This window comes from Mobula birostris, chromosome 13, assembly GCF_030028105.1.
Source record: "Mobula birostris isolate sMobBir1 chromosome 13, sMobBir1.hap1, whole genome shotgun sequence".
Classification (NCBI taxonomy): Eukaryota; Metazoa; Chordata; class Chondrichthyes; order Myliobatiformes; family Myliobatidae; genus Mobula; species Mobula birostris.
In genome coordinates, this window is record NC_092382.1 from 32,207,611 (window position 1) to 32,227,691 (window position 20,081).

The 20,081-nt window shown below is 47.7% G+C and overlaps 1 protein-coding gene across 1 annotated transcript in view; it reads left to right on the plus strand.

Annotated features, from left to right (window-relative positions):
• The first annotated feature begins 16,748 nt into the window (after nucleotides 1–16,748).
• LOC140206692 (cell adhesion molecule CEACAM7-like) overlaps nucleotides 16,749–20,081 on the plus strand; it is a 55,258-nt gene continuing 51,925 nt past the window's right edge. The window contains exons 1-2 of the mRNA XM_072274846.1: nucleotides 16,749–16,948; nucleotides 17,148–17,465. Of these exons, the coding sequence (XP_072130947.1) occupies nucleotides 16,897–16,948; nucleotides 17,148–17,465 (370 nt within the window). The 5' untranslated portion in view covers nucleotides 16,749–16,896. The remainder of the gene's footprint in view (nucleotides 16,949–17,147; nucleotides 17,466–20,081) is intronic.

The following is a 20,081-nucleotide window of genomic DNA, read 5'->3' on the forward strand; positions in this document are numbered from 1 at the left end:
TCCACATGTGAGGCAACTTTCAGGGATCTGTGGACATGTGCCCCCCGATCCCTCTGCTCCTCCACACTACCAAGTATCCTGCAATTTACTCTGTACTCTGCTTTTGAGTTTCACCTTCCAAATGTTTCCACCTCACACTTCTACGAGGTGAACTCCGTCTGCCACTTCTCAGCACACTTCTGCATCCTCTCAATGTCTCTCTGCAATCATCGACAATCCTCCACACTATCTTCAACACCAACAAACTTTGGCCGTCTGAAAACTTGACAACCCAGCCTTCTAACCCCACATCCAGGCCTTTAATAAAAATCACGAAAACTAGAGGTTTCAGGACAGATCCTTGTGGACACCACTAGTCACAATCGTCCAATCTGAATGTACGCCCTCCACCATGACACTCTGCTTCTGCAGTTAAGCCATTTCTAAATCCACCTGGCCAAACTTCCCTGGAACCCATGCATTCTGAATTTCTGAGTAAGCTTACCGTGTGGAACCTTGTCAAATGCGTTACTAAAATCAATATAGATCACATCCACTGCACTACTCTCATGCATATGCCTGGTCACCTCCTGAAAGAACTCTATCAGGCTTGTTAGACACGATCTGCCCCTCACAAAGCCATGGTGACTGTCACTGATCACATCATGATTCTCCAAATGGTCATAGATGCTATCTCTAAGAATCTTTTCCAACAGCTTTCCCACCACAGACATAAGGCTTACTGGTCTATAATTACCCGGACTATCCCTTCTAACTTTTTTGAACCTGGGGACAACATTCGCCTCCCTCCAATACTCTGGTACCAATCCCGTGGACAACGAGGACATAAAGATACTAGCCAGCGTATCAACAATCTCTTCCCTCGTCTCGTGGAGCAACCTGGGGAAAATTCCGTCAGGCCCCCGAGACTTACCCGTCCTAATGTATTTTAACAACTTCAACACCTCCTATCCATTAATATCAACATGCTCCAGAACATCAACCTCACTCATATTGTCCTCACCATCATCAAGTTCCCTCTCATTGGTGAATACCGAAAAGAAGTATTCATTGAGGACTCGCACAGCCTCCAGGTACTTCTTCCCACCTTTAGAAGGACTCCTGTCATCCTTTTTTTCTTCACAGTATTGAAGAATGCCTTGGGGATTTCCTATACCCTACTCGCCAAGGCCTTCTCATTCCCCCTTCTTGCTCTTCTCAACCCCCTCTTAAGCTCCTTTCTTGCTGTCCTGTATTCTTCAATAGATCCATCTGACCGTTTCTTCCTAAACCTCATGTATGCTGCCTTCTTCCTCCTGACCAGATTTTCCACCTCACTTGTCACCCATGGTTCCTTCACCCTACCATTCTTTATCTTCCTCACCGGGACAAAATTCTCCCTAACGTCCTGCAAGAGATCTCTAAATATCGACCACATGTCCATAATACATTTCTCTGTAAAACAACATCCCAATTCACCCCCTCAAGTTCTAGCCTTATAGCCTCATAATTTGCCCTTCTCCAATTAAAAAAAAATCCTGTCCTCTCTGATTCTATCCTTTTCCATGATAATGCTAAAGCCAGGGAGCGGTGGTCACTGTCCCCCAGAAGCTCACACACTGAGAGTTCTGTGATCTGAGCCGGTTAATTACGTAGTACTAGATCTAGTATGGTATTCCCCCTATTCGGCCTGTCCACATAATGTGACAGGAATCCGTCCTGGACACACTTAACAAAATCTTCCCCATCTAAACCATTGGAACTAATCAGGTGCCAATGAATATTAGGGAAGTTAAAGTCACGCATGATAACACCCCTCTTATTTTTTCACCTTTCCAAAATCTGCCTCCCAATCTGCTCCTCTGTATCTCTGCTGCTACCAGGGGGCCTATAGAATACCCCCAGTAGAGTAGCTGCTCCCTTCCTGTTCCTGGCTTCCACCCATACTGACTCAAAAGGGGATCCTGCTATATTACCCACATTCTCTGTAGCTGTAACAGTATCCCTGACCAGTAATGCCACCCCTCCTCCCCTTCCCCCCACCTCTATCCTTTTTATGACTTCACACGCAGAATACCACATTGGCTATTCGTAATCAGGCCTTAACGATCAGAATGACGGTTTACATTGTCGCTTAGAAGTCCCATAAGTAATTTTCCTGAAACTGAAGCATGCACACCCGCCTGGGGTATCCGAGGTTGCGCTTCCCACTGGTCCTGATCAATGGAACACAATTACCCAACCTCCAACCTTCTACAATTATTCCCTGATCCCCGTAACGTCCATCTGAAACCTTATGTCCATCAAATTTAATAATCTCCTAATGCTTACTTATTATGGAATAATAAATGTATGATTTCATTTTCGGATTCGGAACGGAATCCATAAACCTCCAGATTCTGTTTTTGAGTCGTGCACTAACCAATGTCATATGTTTTAACAGAACTTGTTTCCAAAGTCACTGTAACATCTAATTCCACCAGACTGAGAGAGTACAGTGACACCGTCTCACTAACCTGCTTGGCAACAGGCACGGCAGTCTCTTACCTGTGGCTTGAGGAGAACAGGACGATAATTCCAGGTGGCAGGTTGCAATTGAGTTCCGACAACAGCACACTCACACTTTCAGGACAGCGGCCATCTTTGTAGCGGCCATCGTCGGAGTGGACTGAGACAGAGTGGGGCGGCTTTGGCTCAACAGGCTTCGGCGAGAACAGGCAGAGGCCAGGGTAGGCTCTAGTAATATTTTTGTTCAGATTGTCTAGCGTAGAGAGAATGCCAGGCGGGATGTTGGAATCCTCCTCCTGCAGGATGTGGGAAGTCAGGGAGCCCTCCGGTGTCCCTGACAACGACACCTGTAAGAAGTGCATCCAGCTGCAGCTCCTGACAAACCGTGTTAGGGAACTGGAGCAGGAGCTGGATGACCTGCGGATCATTCGGGAGAATGAGGCGATTATAGATCGTAGCTACAGGGAGGTAGTTACGCCAAAGGAGCAGAGGACAGGAAATTGGGTCACTGTCAGGCGAGGGAAGAGGAAAGGGCAGGCAGAGCAGGGTTCCCCTGTGGCCATTCACCTCAACAAGTATACCGCATTGGATACTGTTGGGGGGGATGACTTACCTGGGACGAGCTGCAGTAGCCGGATCTCTGGCACTGAGTATGGTTCTGCAGTGCAGAAGGGAGGGTGGAAAAAGAGGAGAGCGGTAGTGATAGGGGTCTCGATAGTTAGAGGTTCAGATAGGAGCTTCTGTGGTCGTGACAGAGAATCCAGGATGGTTTGTTGCCTCCCGGGTGCCAGGGTCAAGGATGTCTCTGATCGCTTGCATGACATTCTGAAGTGGGAGGGTGATCAGCTAGATGTCGTGGTGCATATCGGTACCAATGACATAGCAAGGAAGAGTGAAGAGGTCCTGGACAGTGAGTATAGAGAGCTTGGTAGGAAGTTGAAAAGCAGGACCTCGAGGGTGGTAATCTCAGGATTGCTACCTGTGCTAGGTGCCAGTGAGGGTAGGAATAGGATGCTCTGGAGGATGAACAAGTGGCTGAGGAACTGGTGCAGGAAGCAGGGTTTCAGATTTCCGGATAATTGGGACCCCTTCTGGGGCAGGTGGGACCTGTACAAGAGAGACGGGTTACACTTGAACTACAGGGGGACCAATACCCTTTCAGGGAGGTTTGTTAATGCGATTGGGGGGCTTTAAGCTAGATTTGCAGGGGGATGGGAACCAAAGTGCCAGAGCTGACAGTGTGGCTGGGGTGAAAATAAATGATGTTAAAAGTTCAAGCAAATCCGCTAATAGAAAGGTTGTGAGTGGTGCTAAAAATCTTCTGAGGTGTATATATTTCAATGCTAGGAGTATTGCGGGGAAGGCAGATGAGTTGAGGGTGTGGATTGACACGTGGAATTATGACGTTGTAGCAATTAGTGAAACTTGGCTACAGGAGGGGCAGGACTGGCAGCTCAGGAAATTTGCTGATGATACAAAGATTGGAGGTGTAGTAGACAGTGACGAAGGCTTTCAGAGCCTGCAGGGGGACTTGGACCAGCTGGAAAAATGGGCTGAAAAATGGCAGATGGATTTAATACTGACAAGTGTGAGGTATTGCACGTTGGAAGGACAAACCAAGGTAGAACATACTGGGTTAATGGTAAGGCACTGAGGAGTGCAGTAGAACAGAGGGATCTGGGAATACAGAAACAAAATTCCCTAAAAGTGTCGTCACAGGTAGATAGGGTCATAAAGAGAGCTTTTGGTACATTGGCCTTTATTAATCGAAGTATTGAGTATAAGAGCTGGAATGTTATGATGAGGTTGTATAAGGCATTGGTGAGGCCGAATCTGGAGTATTGTGTTCAGTTTTGATCACCAAATTACAGGAAGGATATAAATAAGGTTGAAAGAGTGCAGAGAAGGTTTACAAGGATGTTGCCGGGACTTGAGAAACTCAGTTACAGAGAAAGGTTGAATAGGTTAGGACTTTATTCCCTGGAGCATAGAAGAATGAAGGGAGATTTGATAGAGGTATATAAAATTATGACGGGTATAGAGTGAATGCAAGCAAGCTTTTTCAACTGAGGCAAGGGGAGAAAAAAAACCAGAGGACATGGGTTAAGGGTGAGGGGGGGAAAGTTTGAAGGGAACATTAGGGGGGGGCTTCTTCACACAGAGAATGGTGGGAGTATGGAATGAGCTGCCAGATGAGGTGGTAAATGCGGGTTCTTTTTTAACATTTAAGAATAAATTGGACAGATACATGGATGGGAGGTTTATGGAGGGATATGGTCCGTGTGCAGGTCAGTGGAACTAGGTAGAAAATGGTTCGGCACAGCCAAGAAGGGCCAAAAGGCCTGTTTCTGTGTTGTAGTTTATATGGTTTCTATGGTTTCTATGGACAGACAGAAGTTTCACCTGCAAGGCAAAAAAAAAAACGATTAACGAAATGACAAGCGATGAGGTTTATCTCGATGTCTACAGTAAGTGTTCCGAGTCTCCGGTAATTACACATAATATTACAGATCCTGATCGTGAGGGCGTTCCGGATCAGTGTGATTAGATTAGTGAACGGTACCGTAGGCATAAACCGCTACGGACTTACACCATAGGAAATACTGAACAGTCGTTTGGGAGACGGATCCGAGTCTATCTCGGAATGCTGGGGAATTAAAATTGAAAATTTGAACTTCATACCTCATGCCTGGGTCGCACTACGGTGACGATGAAATGACCACAACGTCGGTTCTCATCTGTACTTCAGTTATAAGAAATGTGCAGGATAACCTGATCTGCCCACATGGGTCTTCACACAAAACAATGCGTTTTAAACATTTCCAAACTCCACAGTTCAAAGGCAAATGTGATGCAGATTAAATTTGGGTGGCGTGAATATGTGCGAAGCACAAAAAAGGACTTGTGATATCATTCACAGTGACCGGTTATGGAGAATTGATATCACGTCCGCTTCTTGGACTGTAGTGAGCTCTGAGTATCACTTCAAATCTACTCACTAAAATCAAAATTATTTCTTCAAAATTCTAATTCTGGTTTAATTTTATTTCGAAGCAATGCATTCTGATCCGAACTTGGTGCAATGAGGGCAATGATATATTTTTTTAGACAAATGGACCATTGAATCGACTGCGCCGTGTAAGGCCGTTTCAGGACTTTGATTAGAATTCCGTTCTCCGGAAACCTCATGGGAGGTTCAGAGCGAAAAAACGCCCGCAGCCCTTATCAGCCCCGCTACCCTTCCGACCAACGTCCATAGCTGCGAATAGTCGAGAATACATTGCTTCAGTGCACATGTGGATGCGGGAAGCTACAGCTTTTAGACTGGGATGAAAATCACAATGTGTAGTCGTGTTACAGCGACGGGTCCTCACCGATAGAGACTAAATCTAGAGTATTGGTACTGAAAACGGGTTGTACCATACACGCTGTGAATGGGAGTCTCCCTATAATTGCACAGGAGGTCAGTGACGTGACAGTATGGTGTACACCCACGTGACATTAGTCCCGAAGCCTGATTAGTTTAGTTATTGCATCTACAGTCCAATCTGCCTTACTTTAGCCCCGCAGAGATACGCTGGGTATTCTGCTTGGAAAAGTTCCCTGAATTATTTCCCACAAACGGCACACCGAGAGAAGTTTCAAAACGATATGATTCTGACTGACGTGAACTGCATCCATTTTGGAGGAGGAGACGGTTTTGGGGATTTAAGGTAGCTCTGAAATTCATAGTTTCATATGACGTGGGTTATCTGATACGGTGTCCCGACTCTCCTATTTACCGCGGGAGGCTTCCAGACGAATGCATTTGCCGGTGTCTAGGAGCACTTTCTCTGGCGCTGGGCTGTTCTTCCTCTCCCTGCAAAGAAACTCTGCTGTATTTCCTGAATAGTTTGTTGTAATCCGTTTCGTCCATTTCATTTCAGAAGGACCGGAAACTCTGCAGGGAGGATAACGGGAAGATTGACGGCATCAGCTTATCTGAAGATTCAAATCTCTCTCTCTCTCTCTCTGTCTCCATCACTACTAAACTCGATACCACGAACTGAACCGAACTTTACTCATCATCGTAAGACTGTATCTTTGTATGCCTGCACTTAAAGAAGCTTCTTTTTTCACGTGTATTTCCGCACTTACTGATTTACTTACTTATATATAATCGTTGCTAACCTGTTTGATTTATCTACATTTATGTTACTGTATTACGTAGTTACAAATAAATACTATTAGTTCATAGCAATACTGGAATCCAAAGTGTTTTCCATCTCTGCTGCTTCTTTATTCCCGTCACGGGGTACGTGACAAAATTGGGGCCTGTGTCCGTGATATGAAAAAAAATTGGTCAGAGGGATTGCTTGAATTGATTGGTGAAAATCCGTTTTGATTTGCCTGTGTGGAAATAGAGCAAAATGGAACCAACCCCGGAAGTAATTCCAGCGCTAAAAAAAGCAAGTAACACTCTCTGCACCAGTATGTTAGAGAGGGTGCGGCTACAACTTGTTACCGTGAGAGAAAAAAAAAACAACAACAACAGGAAATAACTAAGTGAAAAAGTTTAAAAATGAGAAATTACGGAGCAGCTGTAACCGGCTGCGTGCACGACCGGCGCATGCGCACATTATCCCCCTACCCTTGATGCCCAGACTAATCAAGAACCTGTCTATCTCTGCCTTAAAGACGCTCAATGACTTGGCCTCCACTGCCGCTCGTGGCAACAAATTCCACAGTGTTAACACCCTCTGACGAAAGTAATTTCTATGCTTCTCAGTTCTGAATGGAGGTCCCTCAAACTTAAAGTCTTACCCTGTTGCCCTAGAATCCCCTAACATGGGAAATAACTTTGCCATGTCTAATCTGGTCAGGCCTTTTAATATTCGGAATGTTTCCATGGGATTCCCCCCCGCCCCACCATTCTCCTGAACTCTAGGGAATACAGACCAAGAGCTGCCAGACGTTCCTCATACTGTAAACCTTCATTGCTGGTATCAGTCTTGTGAATCTTCTCTGAAATCTTTCCAGAGTCAATATATCCTTTCTAAAATAATGAGCCCCAAACTGCACGTAATACTGCAAGTGTGGTCTCGCGAGTGCCGTATAGAGACTCCACATACCTGCTTTTATATTCTGTACCTCTAGAAATGAAGGCCAGCATTCCCTTCTTTACAACCCACTCAGTCTGCTCCTTTACACTTCTACGCTTTGAATTTTCTCCCCATCTAAATAATAGTCTGCCCATTTATTTTTTTTTTACTCCAAAGTGCATCACCATACACTTTCCAACATTGTATTTTAATTGCCACTTCTTTGCTCATTCCCCTAAACTATTTGAGTCTCGCTACAGGCTCTCTGTTTCCTCCAAACTACCCGCCCATCCACCTATCTTTGTATCATCGTTAAATTTAAACACAAATCCATCATGGAGTTGTCTAAATCATACGTCATAAAAAGCAACGGTACCAACAACGCCCCCTGTGGGACACCACTGGTAACCGGCAGCCAGCCAGAAGAGGGTCCCTTTACTCCCACTCTCTGTTTTCTGCCGATCAGCCAATGCTCCACCCATGCTCGTAACTTCCCTGTAATTCCATGTGTTCTTTCCTTACTCAGCAGCCTACTGTGCGGCACCCTGTCAAAGGCCTTCAGAAAATCCAAGTATACCACGTCTCCTGCATCTGCTGCTTGTAATTTCCTCAAGGAATTGCAGTAGGTTTCTCAGGCAGGATTTTCCTTTCAGGAAACCATGCTGGCTTTGGCCTATCTTGTCCTGTGCCTCCAGGTACTCCGTAATCTCATCCCGAACAATCGATTCCAACAACTTCCAAACAACTAATGTCAGACTGACAGTTCTCTAGTATCCTTTCTGCTGCCTCCCCACCCTTCTTACACCACGGAATAACATGTGTAATTTTCCCGCCGCCCGGTACAGTGTCAGAATCTATCAATTCTTGCAAGAATCGTGGTTTATTATGGACCGCAGTGAAGATTTCACACTTTTCTGGTTATGCCAGAAGATGGGACAGATTCTATCAAAATCTCCAGTGAATCACTTTGTACCTCTAGGCAAGACGGTACGTGTTAACCCAGAGCCTGGTACTTACCCTACAACTAGTAGGAAAACTCTGGCAGAATGGTAGAACAGAAAGGCATCCAACGGAGAGACATGTAGGCGACCTAATCACTGAATGCTGTGTTGCTCTTATTTTTATCTTGTTTTCTCTTTCTTTAATAACTCTTTGGTTAAATTGAATTCCATAAATATGCATTTCATATCATTGTCTGCATTGTACAACCTGTTATATCTTGCCGACGCATAATTGCAAGTGGACTCAGTAGTCGCTCAGATTGGGGCGCGATTGGTTGAGACATCCCGGCTCTCCGGGTCCGGTGGGACTCAACTCATATCGACCGTAGACGTACGGAGTTGGCAAAAAGTGGTTTTCTCACCGCTGACTCCATAGGCCTGTTAACGAGCCGTGTTTCTGGAGCAGCCCGGTAAAAGGGAGTTTTACTCATTTGCCTGAGAGTGGACAGTTCTACCTGAAAAAGTGTGAATCCGGATTTACTGACCTCACCTCTACGGAAACTGTGCAAAGTGAAAGCCCACGGCGCACACTAGATGTTTATTGATCTACTCATCTCTCAATTTAAACACTCACATGCGAGCTCTCTCAGTCGTCCCAATGGAGGCGTGCGACATCTTTACTCGCATATCCTGATTTCCACACCCGCTCCAGGGTGCTCAGGTGATCTCTGTAACATCTCATCCTGGCTGCTTCCCTTTGCCACATTAAATTAAATCCTCTTCCCTGCTCTACTGGCTTTCCACTGATGACTGCGCGGCTTCGCGCGGCTCCAATGCCGTGTTGACGTTTGCTGACGTCACCACCGACGTAGGTTGCGTCAAACGCGGTGACGAGTCAGGAGGGGATAACGTCACTCAGCTTCACTTGCTCCATCAAGGACTTTTATCAAAGCAATTATATGTCAAAGGATAAATCATTGAGATACATTTTCCTGCGGCACTCTCAATAAATCTATAGGATAATCACCGGAACAGAATCAGTGAAACGCCGCAAAATCTGTGTGTTCAGCCAGTGCACAAAAGGGAGCACACTGTGCAAATGGAAAAGAAAGAAAGAACAATAATAATTAATAAATAAGCATGGGAGGCAGTGATATGAAGGGCCATCTAAGCTCCAGGCCTAGGTCGATGGAACTGTACAGATAAGTGGTCTGTCACGTAGTAGCTGGGCCGAAAGGCCTGTGTTTGTACAGCAGTGCTTTGACTCCGTGATGTGGAGACCAGAGCCGCTGACGGATGTGATTGTATCTACGACCTTCTGCAATCTCTGACCATGCCGTCTAGCAGCCGCGAGTGAAACCAGTCAGAATACTCCCCACCCTGCGTCTGTAGACATGTTCCCGTCTTCTGTGACTTGTCAAGTCTCTTCAAACTCCTAATTGTCACAATGGGGGCACTGGTAGGGGACCGAAATGCAAGACACAGACACTGAAGTACAAGGAACAGGACTTGACTAGAGTAGGGACGTGACAGGATAAAGACAAGGAGCAGGGACAAGAACGCAGACTTGGGCTAGGACATGGACTAGACAGGGAAATCGGACCAGGAACTATGCCTTTTCTGACATGCCAAATCTCTTCAAACTCCTTATGACAGACAACGGCTGATGTGCCTTTCTTTGTGAAATTATAAATATCTGAGGCCAAGCAGACATCCTCTCAGAAGCTCCCGCCAAGAAGCTTGACACTGCTCTCCACTTCCGGGAGGACGGGTGTCTGTTCGCTTGAATTCTCCTTCGTGAAGTCCACCGTACATTCCTTCGTCTCGCTGTCTTGCTGTGCGGCATCACTCACCGGTCTGTCTATCTGGCAGGTAAGTCGTATTCTGAAAAATGTCACGTGAGTTGGAAGAGGATGAAATAAGAGGAGCGAAGACGGAACGGCCTTCTCCTTCCGCGTTTTAGGTTCGTTCATTCCCCTCGACTCGTTCTCGCTCGGCGATCCATTCAGCTCCGCTTTTTCAGATGACGGGCTGCAGTGATCCGGCGCGGAGACCAGGAAGTGCGGCTCAGTCTGCGAGTGTAACAGAGACAGGCGCTGCTCTCTCGGGATGGCGGGATTGTCCTGCTCAGCGCCTGTTCTCTGTCTCTCCGTTCCTCCGGGTCACTCTCTCAGGATTGTCTGCTCAGTCAATCAGGATGGTGGACAGTTGTAGAGAAAGCTGGGCGGGGAGATTTGGTGACTGACACTGAATGTACGGGACGATGGCTTCTTCGGCGGGTGATGAAGAGAGAGTAAGGCCGAGAGAACCAGCGGTAGGTCTCCATCCAACCGGAATGTTAATTTATTCTCCGCGTCAAATCGACCCACTAGGTACGACGACGCGGACTTTCTCGGGAGCCTGACACGCACCTTTCCCAAAATGTAACTGCACATCGCGGCAACGCAGACCGCAAAGACTGTGATTGGTCCGCTTGGTAGCATCGCATTTCCTCCTACGCTGCCGTCGCTTCCCATTGGGCGACTGAAGAGCAGGGAAGGAACTCTGGCTGCAATGCTTTCCGTAAAGCTGAACAGGCCTCCGAAATTATGGAGGACACTTTTCCCTTTTACGGAAAAAGACGTTCGCTGTAAACTTGTTTACCCTAGAAAGACTACCATGAACATTAAGGCTTGCACGGGCAGGTGTGTGCGCATGCGTGGCGTGCCCGAATTACCGAACGACGCAGACTCACCAACGCACAGGTATAAATGCTCACAATGCGCGTCGGCCATTTCCGTAGGTTACGGCGACAATTTGAAGCGGAAGTATCAGCCAGCGCCGTGAGTACAGGGACAGTGCCACCTCTTGGATGATCTGAGCTAAAACTTTGTGCCCATTTGACTGGTTTAGTTATAATGGCCACTTCTATTGTATTCGTTTCCTTTGTTTCTTCTTGAATAACTGTTTCCTTAAGTCGGCATTCATAAATTTTAGATTTTTATTGTATGCAGTGTCCTAACTGTTATTCCCTGTTGACGGGGAGTTACAAGTGGACAGCATTTACACAGTATTCGCAGAAATTGGCGGGCAGATGGTTGAAACATTCGGGCTCTCCCGGTCTGGTGGGTCCCAAGTCACATCGACGCAGGACGTACTGAGCCGGCTAAAGGCGGCTTTCTCACTGCTGAGTCCATTGGTTTGTTAACGAGGGGGTGACCAACCGTGTTTCTGGAGGCGCCCGCTAAAAGGGCGCTTCTCTCATTTGTCTGTAGTGATCCACTCATGTCTCGGATGCGAACTCACATGGGCGCCTTTTTCAGTCGACCCAGGGGGAGTCTGCGACATCTTCACTCTCAGGCCCTGATTTCTGCCTCACTCCATGATTCTGGGGAGATTTCAACAACATCTCACGGTGGCTGTTTTTCTTTGCTCCGTTTGGTCCTATCAAAGCACATTTATGTCACCAGATACAACACTGGGGTCCATTTTCCTGCGGCATTCTCAGTAAATCTACGGAATAATAGCCGCAACAGAACCAGTGAAACTCCGCTCCAACTCGGTGTTCAACCAGTGTGCAAAAGAGAATAAACTGTGGAAATAATAAACGAAAGACAGGATAATAATAACTAATCAATACGCATGGACGGGAGGGAGATGAAGGACTCTCTATGTTCCAGCTCTGGCTCCAGAAGACCAGAAGACCAGAAGCCGTGACGTCAGAATTGGACCATCCCACCCATGGGGTCTGCTCCGCCAGTCCATCATGGCCGATCAAGGATTCCACTCCACCCCATACAGCTGCCTTCCCACCATATACTTTGATGCCCTCGCCGGCCAGGAAAGGAAAACTTCCGCTTTAAATATAAGCAGGCCTTGGCCTGCACCGCAGACTGTGGCAGAGCATTCCACAGATTTACTACTCTCAGGCTAAAAAAACATATTCCCCTTTCTTTTGTTCTAAAGGGCGGCCCCTCAATTTCGACACTGTGCCCTTTTGTTCTGCAAAATCCCACCAGAGTAAACATCCTCTCAAAATACGCAATATCTCGACCTTTCAACACTCGGTATGTTTCAATGAAATGTCCCCGCGTACTTCTAAATTACAGTGTGTACAGGCCCAAAGCTGCAGAAAGCTCCTCATGTGTTTGTCATGTTCCGTCCGTGAAGTCCGTATTCCGGTTCATGGTCCGGTCCATCGACCCTTGCTCCAGGTTTTCCTGTCTACACTGTTTTTGTTCCTGTTAAACACTAATTAAGGCAGCTGATGCTAGTTGGGGCTGGCTGCATAAATACCTCCAGAGACCAGGGCGAGCTGCTGGATTGTTCTTGTCCTTACTCCTTGTATCCCTTCCTCTGCCTTCTGTTTCCTCGCCTGGAGCCCCGCCTTGTCTTGCTGCAACTCTCGCCTAGCCTGAAGTTCTCATCTTGCCTTGCTTTGCCTGAAGCCTTGCCTTGTTTTCCTGTCTTGTCCTGGAGCCACCCTGTACCTAGTTCCCATCCTATCCCTTGTCTCCGCCCAGGTAATTCAGGCCGTCTTGCCGTTACCTGGGATTGGTTCAGTCACTTCCTGTCCCTTGTCTCCGTCGGGTGGTGATCCGCGCCCTGCCCACGTGATCCGCACCCTGCCCAGGAGGAGCCCAGCCTCGCCTCGCCTCAAGTCTCCTGCTTTCAGCCTCGCCTCGCCTCAGGTCATCTGCCTCCCCTCGCCTCAACTCTCCTGCCCCATCCTCCAGCCTCCAGCCTCGCCTCGCCTCAAGTATCAAGCCTCCAGCCTCCAGGCTCGACTCGCTTCAAGTCTCCTGCCTCCAGCCTCAAGGCTGGACTCGCCATAATTCTCCTGTCTTCAGCCTCCAGCATCGCCTCGCCATAATTCTCCTGTCCCCAGCCTCCAGCATCGCCTCGCCCCAAGTCTCCTGCCTCCAGCCTCCAGCCTCGCCTCGCCCCAACTCTCCTGCCTCCAGCCTCCCGCCTCGCCTCGCCTCAAGTCTTCGGCCTCCAGCCGCCAGTCTCGCCTCAAGTCTCCTGCCCCCAGCCTCCAGCATCGCCTCGCCCCAAGTCTCCTGCCTCCAGCCTCCAGCCTCGCCTCGCCCCAACTCTCCTGCCTCCAGCCTCCCGCCTCGCCTCGCCTCAAGTCTTCGGCCTCCAGCCGCCAGTCTCGCCTCAAGTCTCCTGCCCCCAGCCTCCAGCCTCGCCTCGCCTCAAGTCTCCTGCCTCCAGTCTCCAGGCTGGACTCGCCATAATTCTCCTGTCTTCAGCCTCCAGCATCGCCTCGCCATAATTCTCCTGTCCCCAGCCTCCAGCATCGCCTCGCCCCAAGTCTCCTGCCTCCAGCCTCCAGCCTCGCCTCGCCCCAACTCTCCTGCCTCCAGCCTCCCGCCTCGCCTCGCCTCAAGTCTTCGGCCTCCAGCCGCCAGTCTCGCCTCAAGTCTCCTGCCCCCAGCCTCCAGCCTCGCCTCGCCTCAAGTCTCCTGCCTCCAGTCTCCAGCCTCGCTTCAAGGCTCCTGCCTCCAGCCTCCTGCCAAGCCTCGCCTTGTCTCCTGCCTAGTCTCAAGCCTGATGACTCCAGCCACTAGCCTCTAGCCTCTTGCCAAGCCAAGCCAAATTTCTATCTTGTAGCTTCTTGCCAAGCCAAGCCACGTCTCTAACCTCTAGCCTCAAGCCGGAAGACTCCAGCCTCCTGCCTCCTGCCAAGCCTGGCCTCTAATCTCTAGCCTCAAGCCTTGAGACTCCAGCCTCGTCCTCCCTGCTTGCCAGTTCTTGTCCTTGCCTAGTTCTGGGGTCTGAGCCAGATCAAGGCCCAGGTACTCTGTCCTTGTCCAGTCTCTGGCTCGGAGTCCAAGCCCGGGCTCCTAGCTCTCCTGTTCAGTCCTGTTCCAGGTTCCTCGTTTTCCTGTCCATGTTCTTGCCATCGCCCTGTATCCTAGTCCTGTCCCTAGTGCTTCAGTGTCTGTGCCTTGCACTTGGGTCCGTTGCCACCCACCGCCCTTATGACAGTGCTAACGATTTCATTCCCATAATCATCCCCGGAAATCTCCTCTGTACTCTCTCCAAGGAAAGCACATCCCAGGCACAACTCAGCCAACTGATTGTTGAATTGGTTGATAAATCCCATCGGCCGCGTTTCACTCCCCCTCTGGTGAAGGTCAATTCACGTTCACATTCACGCCCTGTACAGGGATGTTGACCTCTTGCCCTCCTTTCACTGGGGCGATCCGACATGCTGAGTGCTTCCAGCGTTTTCTGTTATTACTCCTGAAAGTCATTTTGCTCAAAACATTGCAACCGGCTAAATGATAGATCATTTCAGTGTGTAAAGCGGCTGCGGATGGTAAACTTAACTTCGTGAAGTCAGATCGGCGCTGCTCAGGACTCTGAATTCTGAGAAACATATCTACTTCTCAAAACTTCTGGAGTCAACTAAAGCTGTTGTTATGCAGAACGGATTTGAGGAAGCTGCTTACAATCATGTCCCCGGTTACTGAGGGTGATGAACAGACACGGCTCGCCATTACTTTAACCTCAGTTTTCTACCCTGTTCTCTCTGCTCCGGCAAACTTCGAACATTGTTCGCTACATTGCTAAAATGTATATTTCAAATTTCTGGTAAATTGACTTTTAAATAAATCACTTCAAACCCTCCGTTATATCTGTTTCCCTTCTCCATAGTGGACAGAAGCGCACATCGCGGAAATTGCAAAATAAACCTACTTCGACGTGTAAGCGGTCGATTGAAGCGGAGAAGAGACAGAAACTTCAGTGAAAGGCTGCTGTGTGTGACGGTTACTTTGCTCTCAAACTGACAGATATAATTTCCGCTGCCAAAGTTGCTGACTGGCTCGATGGCGCAGCCTTGTCCTGTGTGCACATGATCGATCCCATTGCGCCATCTAGAGTCAGCATTGGGGATTGACTGGGCAGGAAGAGTTTCTGACTGGTGACAATATTTGGCACGTCTGCGGCTGATCCCCGGTGTTGTCTGTTCCATTTCCAACAGAAATCGGGATGGCGTGTTGTTCCTGTAATAAGTAATACTGAATGTAATTTGATGTAATGACGTACCTGCACAATTACAGTTAATTTGCAGGTAGGTCCCTGCGCCGTCGCTGTTGTGATCATTGCTCATGGTTCATATATATTTTCCTGTGTCAGTTTTGTGACAAAGTGTTGTTTTCAGATTGGCTTTGCCTTTTTGTCCTGAGGACATAGGTATTCTGTCATTATTCTGGCTAGGTTCGATGCGTTTATCCATGATTTATTTTTTCTCTCAGTTTATTTATTTCATAGTCATTGTCATACTTTATTGTTCCTGGCGGAAATTGGTTTTCGTTACAGTTGCACCATAAATATTTAAATAGTAATAAAACCATGAATAATTAAATAGTAATATGTAAATAATGCCAGGAAGTAAGTCCAGGACCAGCCTATTGGCTCAGGGTGTCTGACCCTCCAAGGGAGGAGTTGTAAAGTTTGATGGCCACAGAGAGGAATGACTTCCTATGACGCTCTGTGTTGCATCTCGGTGGAATGAATCTCTGGCTGAATGTACTCCTGTGCCCAACCTGTACATTATGTAGTGGATGGGAGACATTGTCCAAGATGGCATGCAACTTGGACAGCATCCTCTTTTCAGACACCACCGTCAGAGAGTCCAGTTCCATCCCCACAACATCTCTGGCCTTACGAATGAGAGTTATGATAATTTATATGTTTTTTTATTGTTAATAAATGCAATGCATTGCACCTGCAAAGTAACAAATCTCACGACATATGCCAATGACACGATGCCTGATTCTGATTCTGATTTGAAATGCTGTTCACAAGCATTTCAGGCAGTGCAAGACAGATTCACCAGGCGAAAGTCTGGTATGTCCTATCGAGGCGATTCTCATGCAGGGTCTGAACACAGCCCGAATGTCAGGACCGAGCACTAACCCATATAGAGAATGAAGAATTTCGAGGGCTGAATAGCCTCCTGTTTCTGCAGCGTTTTATGTTCGTTCAATCTCCGCCTTCTCGCTGTACGATCCAATCAGCTCCGGCTTTTCAGATCAGGACTCTCGAAATCAGTCACGGTGACCAGGAAATGCGTCTCACTCTCTCATTGTAACAGAGACAGGCCCTGCTCTCTCCGGATCGCTTGGATGACGTTCACTTTACTCTCTCTCTTTCTGTTCATGACGGTGGGTGAGAGAAACTCTCTTTGAGATCATAATCGGATTCAACACAGCAGCAGATATTTGTAGAACAGCACACAAGATTTGATCTGGATTTTGAGCAGAGTACAGATTCTCTGATCCAATCAGCGCTGCCGCTTGTGACGTCAGAATCCAATTATCTGCCCCGCAAACCCGGAAGTGCGGCTCAGTCTCCGAGTGTAACAGAGATCGGCGCTGCTCTCTGTCGGGATGTCGGGACTGCCCTTCGCAGCGCTCGTTCTTTGTCTCTGCATAACGGCGGGTGAGGGTCGCTCTCTCCAATCGTCCGTGGTCGTATCATCAACAGTGGCGGGTGGTTGGAGGAAAGAAGGGCAGGTTACAGGGGACGATCCTACTGAGCTAAGTACAGATCTCAGCTGTCTGTGCTGATTGAGCCCAGTACAGCTCTCCAGTCTCTCCGCATCTGTCGCTTTTCCCTCATACCATTTTCTCTTCCTCAGGTCAGTCTCAGCAGTTCACCATTTTCGTTGAGCACAGCCAGATAAAGGTCACCGTCGGGGGAGATGCGCTCTTTTCAGTGCGGCCGTCGGGCAATGTCAGCAGTGGAGACTGGATTTTTAAGGGGGAAACAATCGCCCAGTGGATCAACCAGACCGTGACCGTTGACAAGGCCTACACATCGCGGGCTTATGTATTCATCTCCAATGGGTCGCTTCTGCTGAAGTCGTTGAACATGTCGGACAATGGGGAATACCGTGTGACTATCGTTCCAACTAATGGCTCCCGAACCTCAGCGACCATCTTTCTGCGTGTTATTGGTAAGTGAGACAAAGCTTTACAGAGTCATGCAATCTCGGACTATAACATTCAATTTTATTCCTGTGGCGACAGAATACAATATGACCTGTACTTTTCGTTGTTGGATGACCCATTGTTTCTGAATGAAAAAAAAAATTGTACCGAGTGAACAACACAGATCTGCATTAGATTTAGTTTGAAGATCCTCTCGGACAACGTTCGGCGATGATCAGTGGCTGTGGGTGGTGAACCTCGCCTCTACCGCACCCTGCCGGTCCCAATTTGCGGACTGTTCAACTCTCACCCGGCCCAGTAAAGCTGTAGATTAGGAACTACAACAGGATCAATGAACAGTCCACGGGAGTGGACAAGACAACATACAGTGCAAATACAAATATAAATAAATAGTCATAAATACTCAGGACATGAAATCACGGGGTAAGGGTCCTTAAACTGAGATCATTGGTTGTGGGAACATGTCACTGGATGGCCAGTGGGTGTAATTATCCGCTTTGTTCTAGAGCCTGATGGTTGAAGGGTTGTAACTGTTCTTGAACGTGGTGGTGTGAGTCCTGAGGTTCTTGTACCTTCTACCTGATGTCAGCATCGCGAAAATAGCATGTCCTGGGTGGTGAGGATATTTGAGGGCAAATTATGTTTTCATCCGACAGCCGTTCATGTAGATGCACTCAGTGCTTGGGAGGGCTTTACCGGTGATGAACTGGGCCGTGACCACTACTTTTTATAGAATTTTCCATTCAAAAGCATTGATTTTTCTCATACCAGGCCGCGAAGCAGTAGGTCAATACATTCAGCATTACACATCTATCGAAGGTAGACGCCATGACGAATCTTCACAATCTCCAAAGGAAGTCGAGGAGCTGCTATGCAGTCTTCGCTATTGCACTTGTGTGCTGGGTCCAGGACCAGCACGTCCGGCAAACAGTTGGAATGCTCCCCACGGTACATCTGTAGAAATTTGCGAGTATCTTCTGTAACATATCAGATCTCCTCAAACTACTGATGAAAAATGGCCGCCGCGGTGCCTTCATTGCAAATGCATCAATATGTTCGGCCCAGGGTCGAACCTCAGAGAGGTTGACATCCAGCATCTTGAGACCGCTCGCCCTTTCCACTTCCGTTCCCTCGATGAGGACTGGTGTGTGTTTGCACTCGACTAACCCTTCTTGATGTTCAAATCACGTCCTCAGACTCAGTGAAGTTGAGTACAAGGTAATTGTTGCGGCACCTGTCACCAAGCTGATCTGTCACTCTCCCGTATGCCTTATCGTTGCATCGAAAATTCTGTCAACAATAGTTGTATCATCGGCAATTTGACGTTTGGAATATGATCTGTCACTAGTCACGTCGTCGTGTGTGAAGAGAGCGTATATCAGTGAGCTAAGCAACCATCTTTGAGTGACACGCACAAAATGCTAGTGGAACGCAGCAGGCCAGGCAGCATCTATAGGAAGAGGTACGGTCGACGTTCCGGGCCTCAGCCCTTTGTCAGTCCGAATGACAATGGGAGCTCCGGTCCCCCCAAACATCTGAAAGAGGTGCAATTAGCTTTAGTAAGTTTTGGGACTGCATTCCAGGAGCCAGGGTCGAGTCGACGCTTGCGGGCTTAGGCCATCAAGATTCCCGCTGAGGTGATATGACGCGAATGACGAATTTTACTGTAGGGTTAGATGTTTTGATGGGACATAAAATTCACCTTGAAGCTTATGGTTCGGAATTGCATTATCATTCCTCGAATAGGCAGAAAGAATTCTGAGAAGAATTTCATTCAGCCTTAAAGGCGCTGAAAAAATTCACAAGGATGCTACTGGAATGGGAGATTGTTCAAGTTATCCTCGGAGCGTGGAAGGCCTTGGCCTGACCATATAGAAGTTTGTGAAGTCAACAATACAGATTATTGGGATGTTCACGGTATTTTCAGCAGAAGCGAGGAATCTGAAACTATGAAAGGAAGCTAGCAAATAATATGAAAGAGGATACTAAAAGCTTTATCAAGTATATAAAGAGAAAAAGAGAGTTGAGTGTAGATATAGGACCGATAGAAAATTATACTGGAGAAATTGTAATGCGAGATACGGAGATGGCGGAGGAACTGAACGAGTATTTTGCATCAGTCTTCATTGAGGAAGACATCAGCAGTATACCGGACACTCAAGGGTGGCAGGGAAGTGAAATGTGCGTAGTCACAATTACAGCAGAGAAAGTGCTCAGGAAGCTGAATGGTCTAAAGGTAGATAAATCTCCCGGACCAGATGCAATGCACCTGCGTGTTCTGAAGGATGTAGCTGTGGAGATTGCAAAGGCATTAGCAATGATCGCTCATTAGTCGATAGATTCCGGCATGGTTCCGGAGGAGTGAAAGATTGGAAATGTCACTCCGCTATTTAAGAAGGGGTCAAGAAAGCAAAAGGGAAATTATAGACCTGTTAGCTTGACATCGGTGGTTGGGAAGTTGTTGGAGTCTGCTGTCAAGGATGAGGTTACGGATACGGAGCACCTGGAGGCATATGACAAGATAGGCAGAACTCAGCATGGATTCCTGAAAGGAAAATCCTTCCTGACAAACCTATAATAATTTTTTGAGGAAATTACCAGTAGACTAGACCAGGCAGATG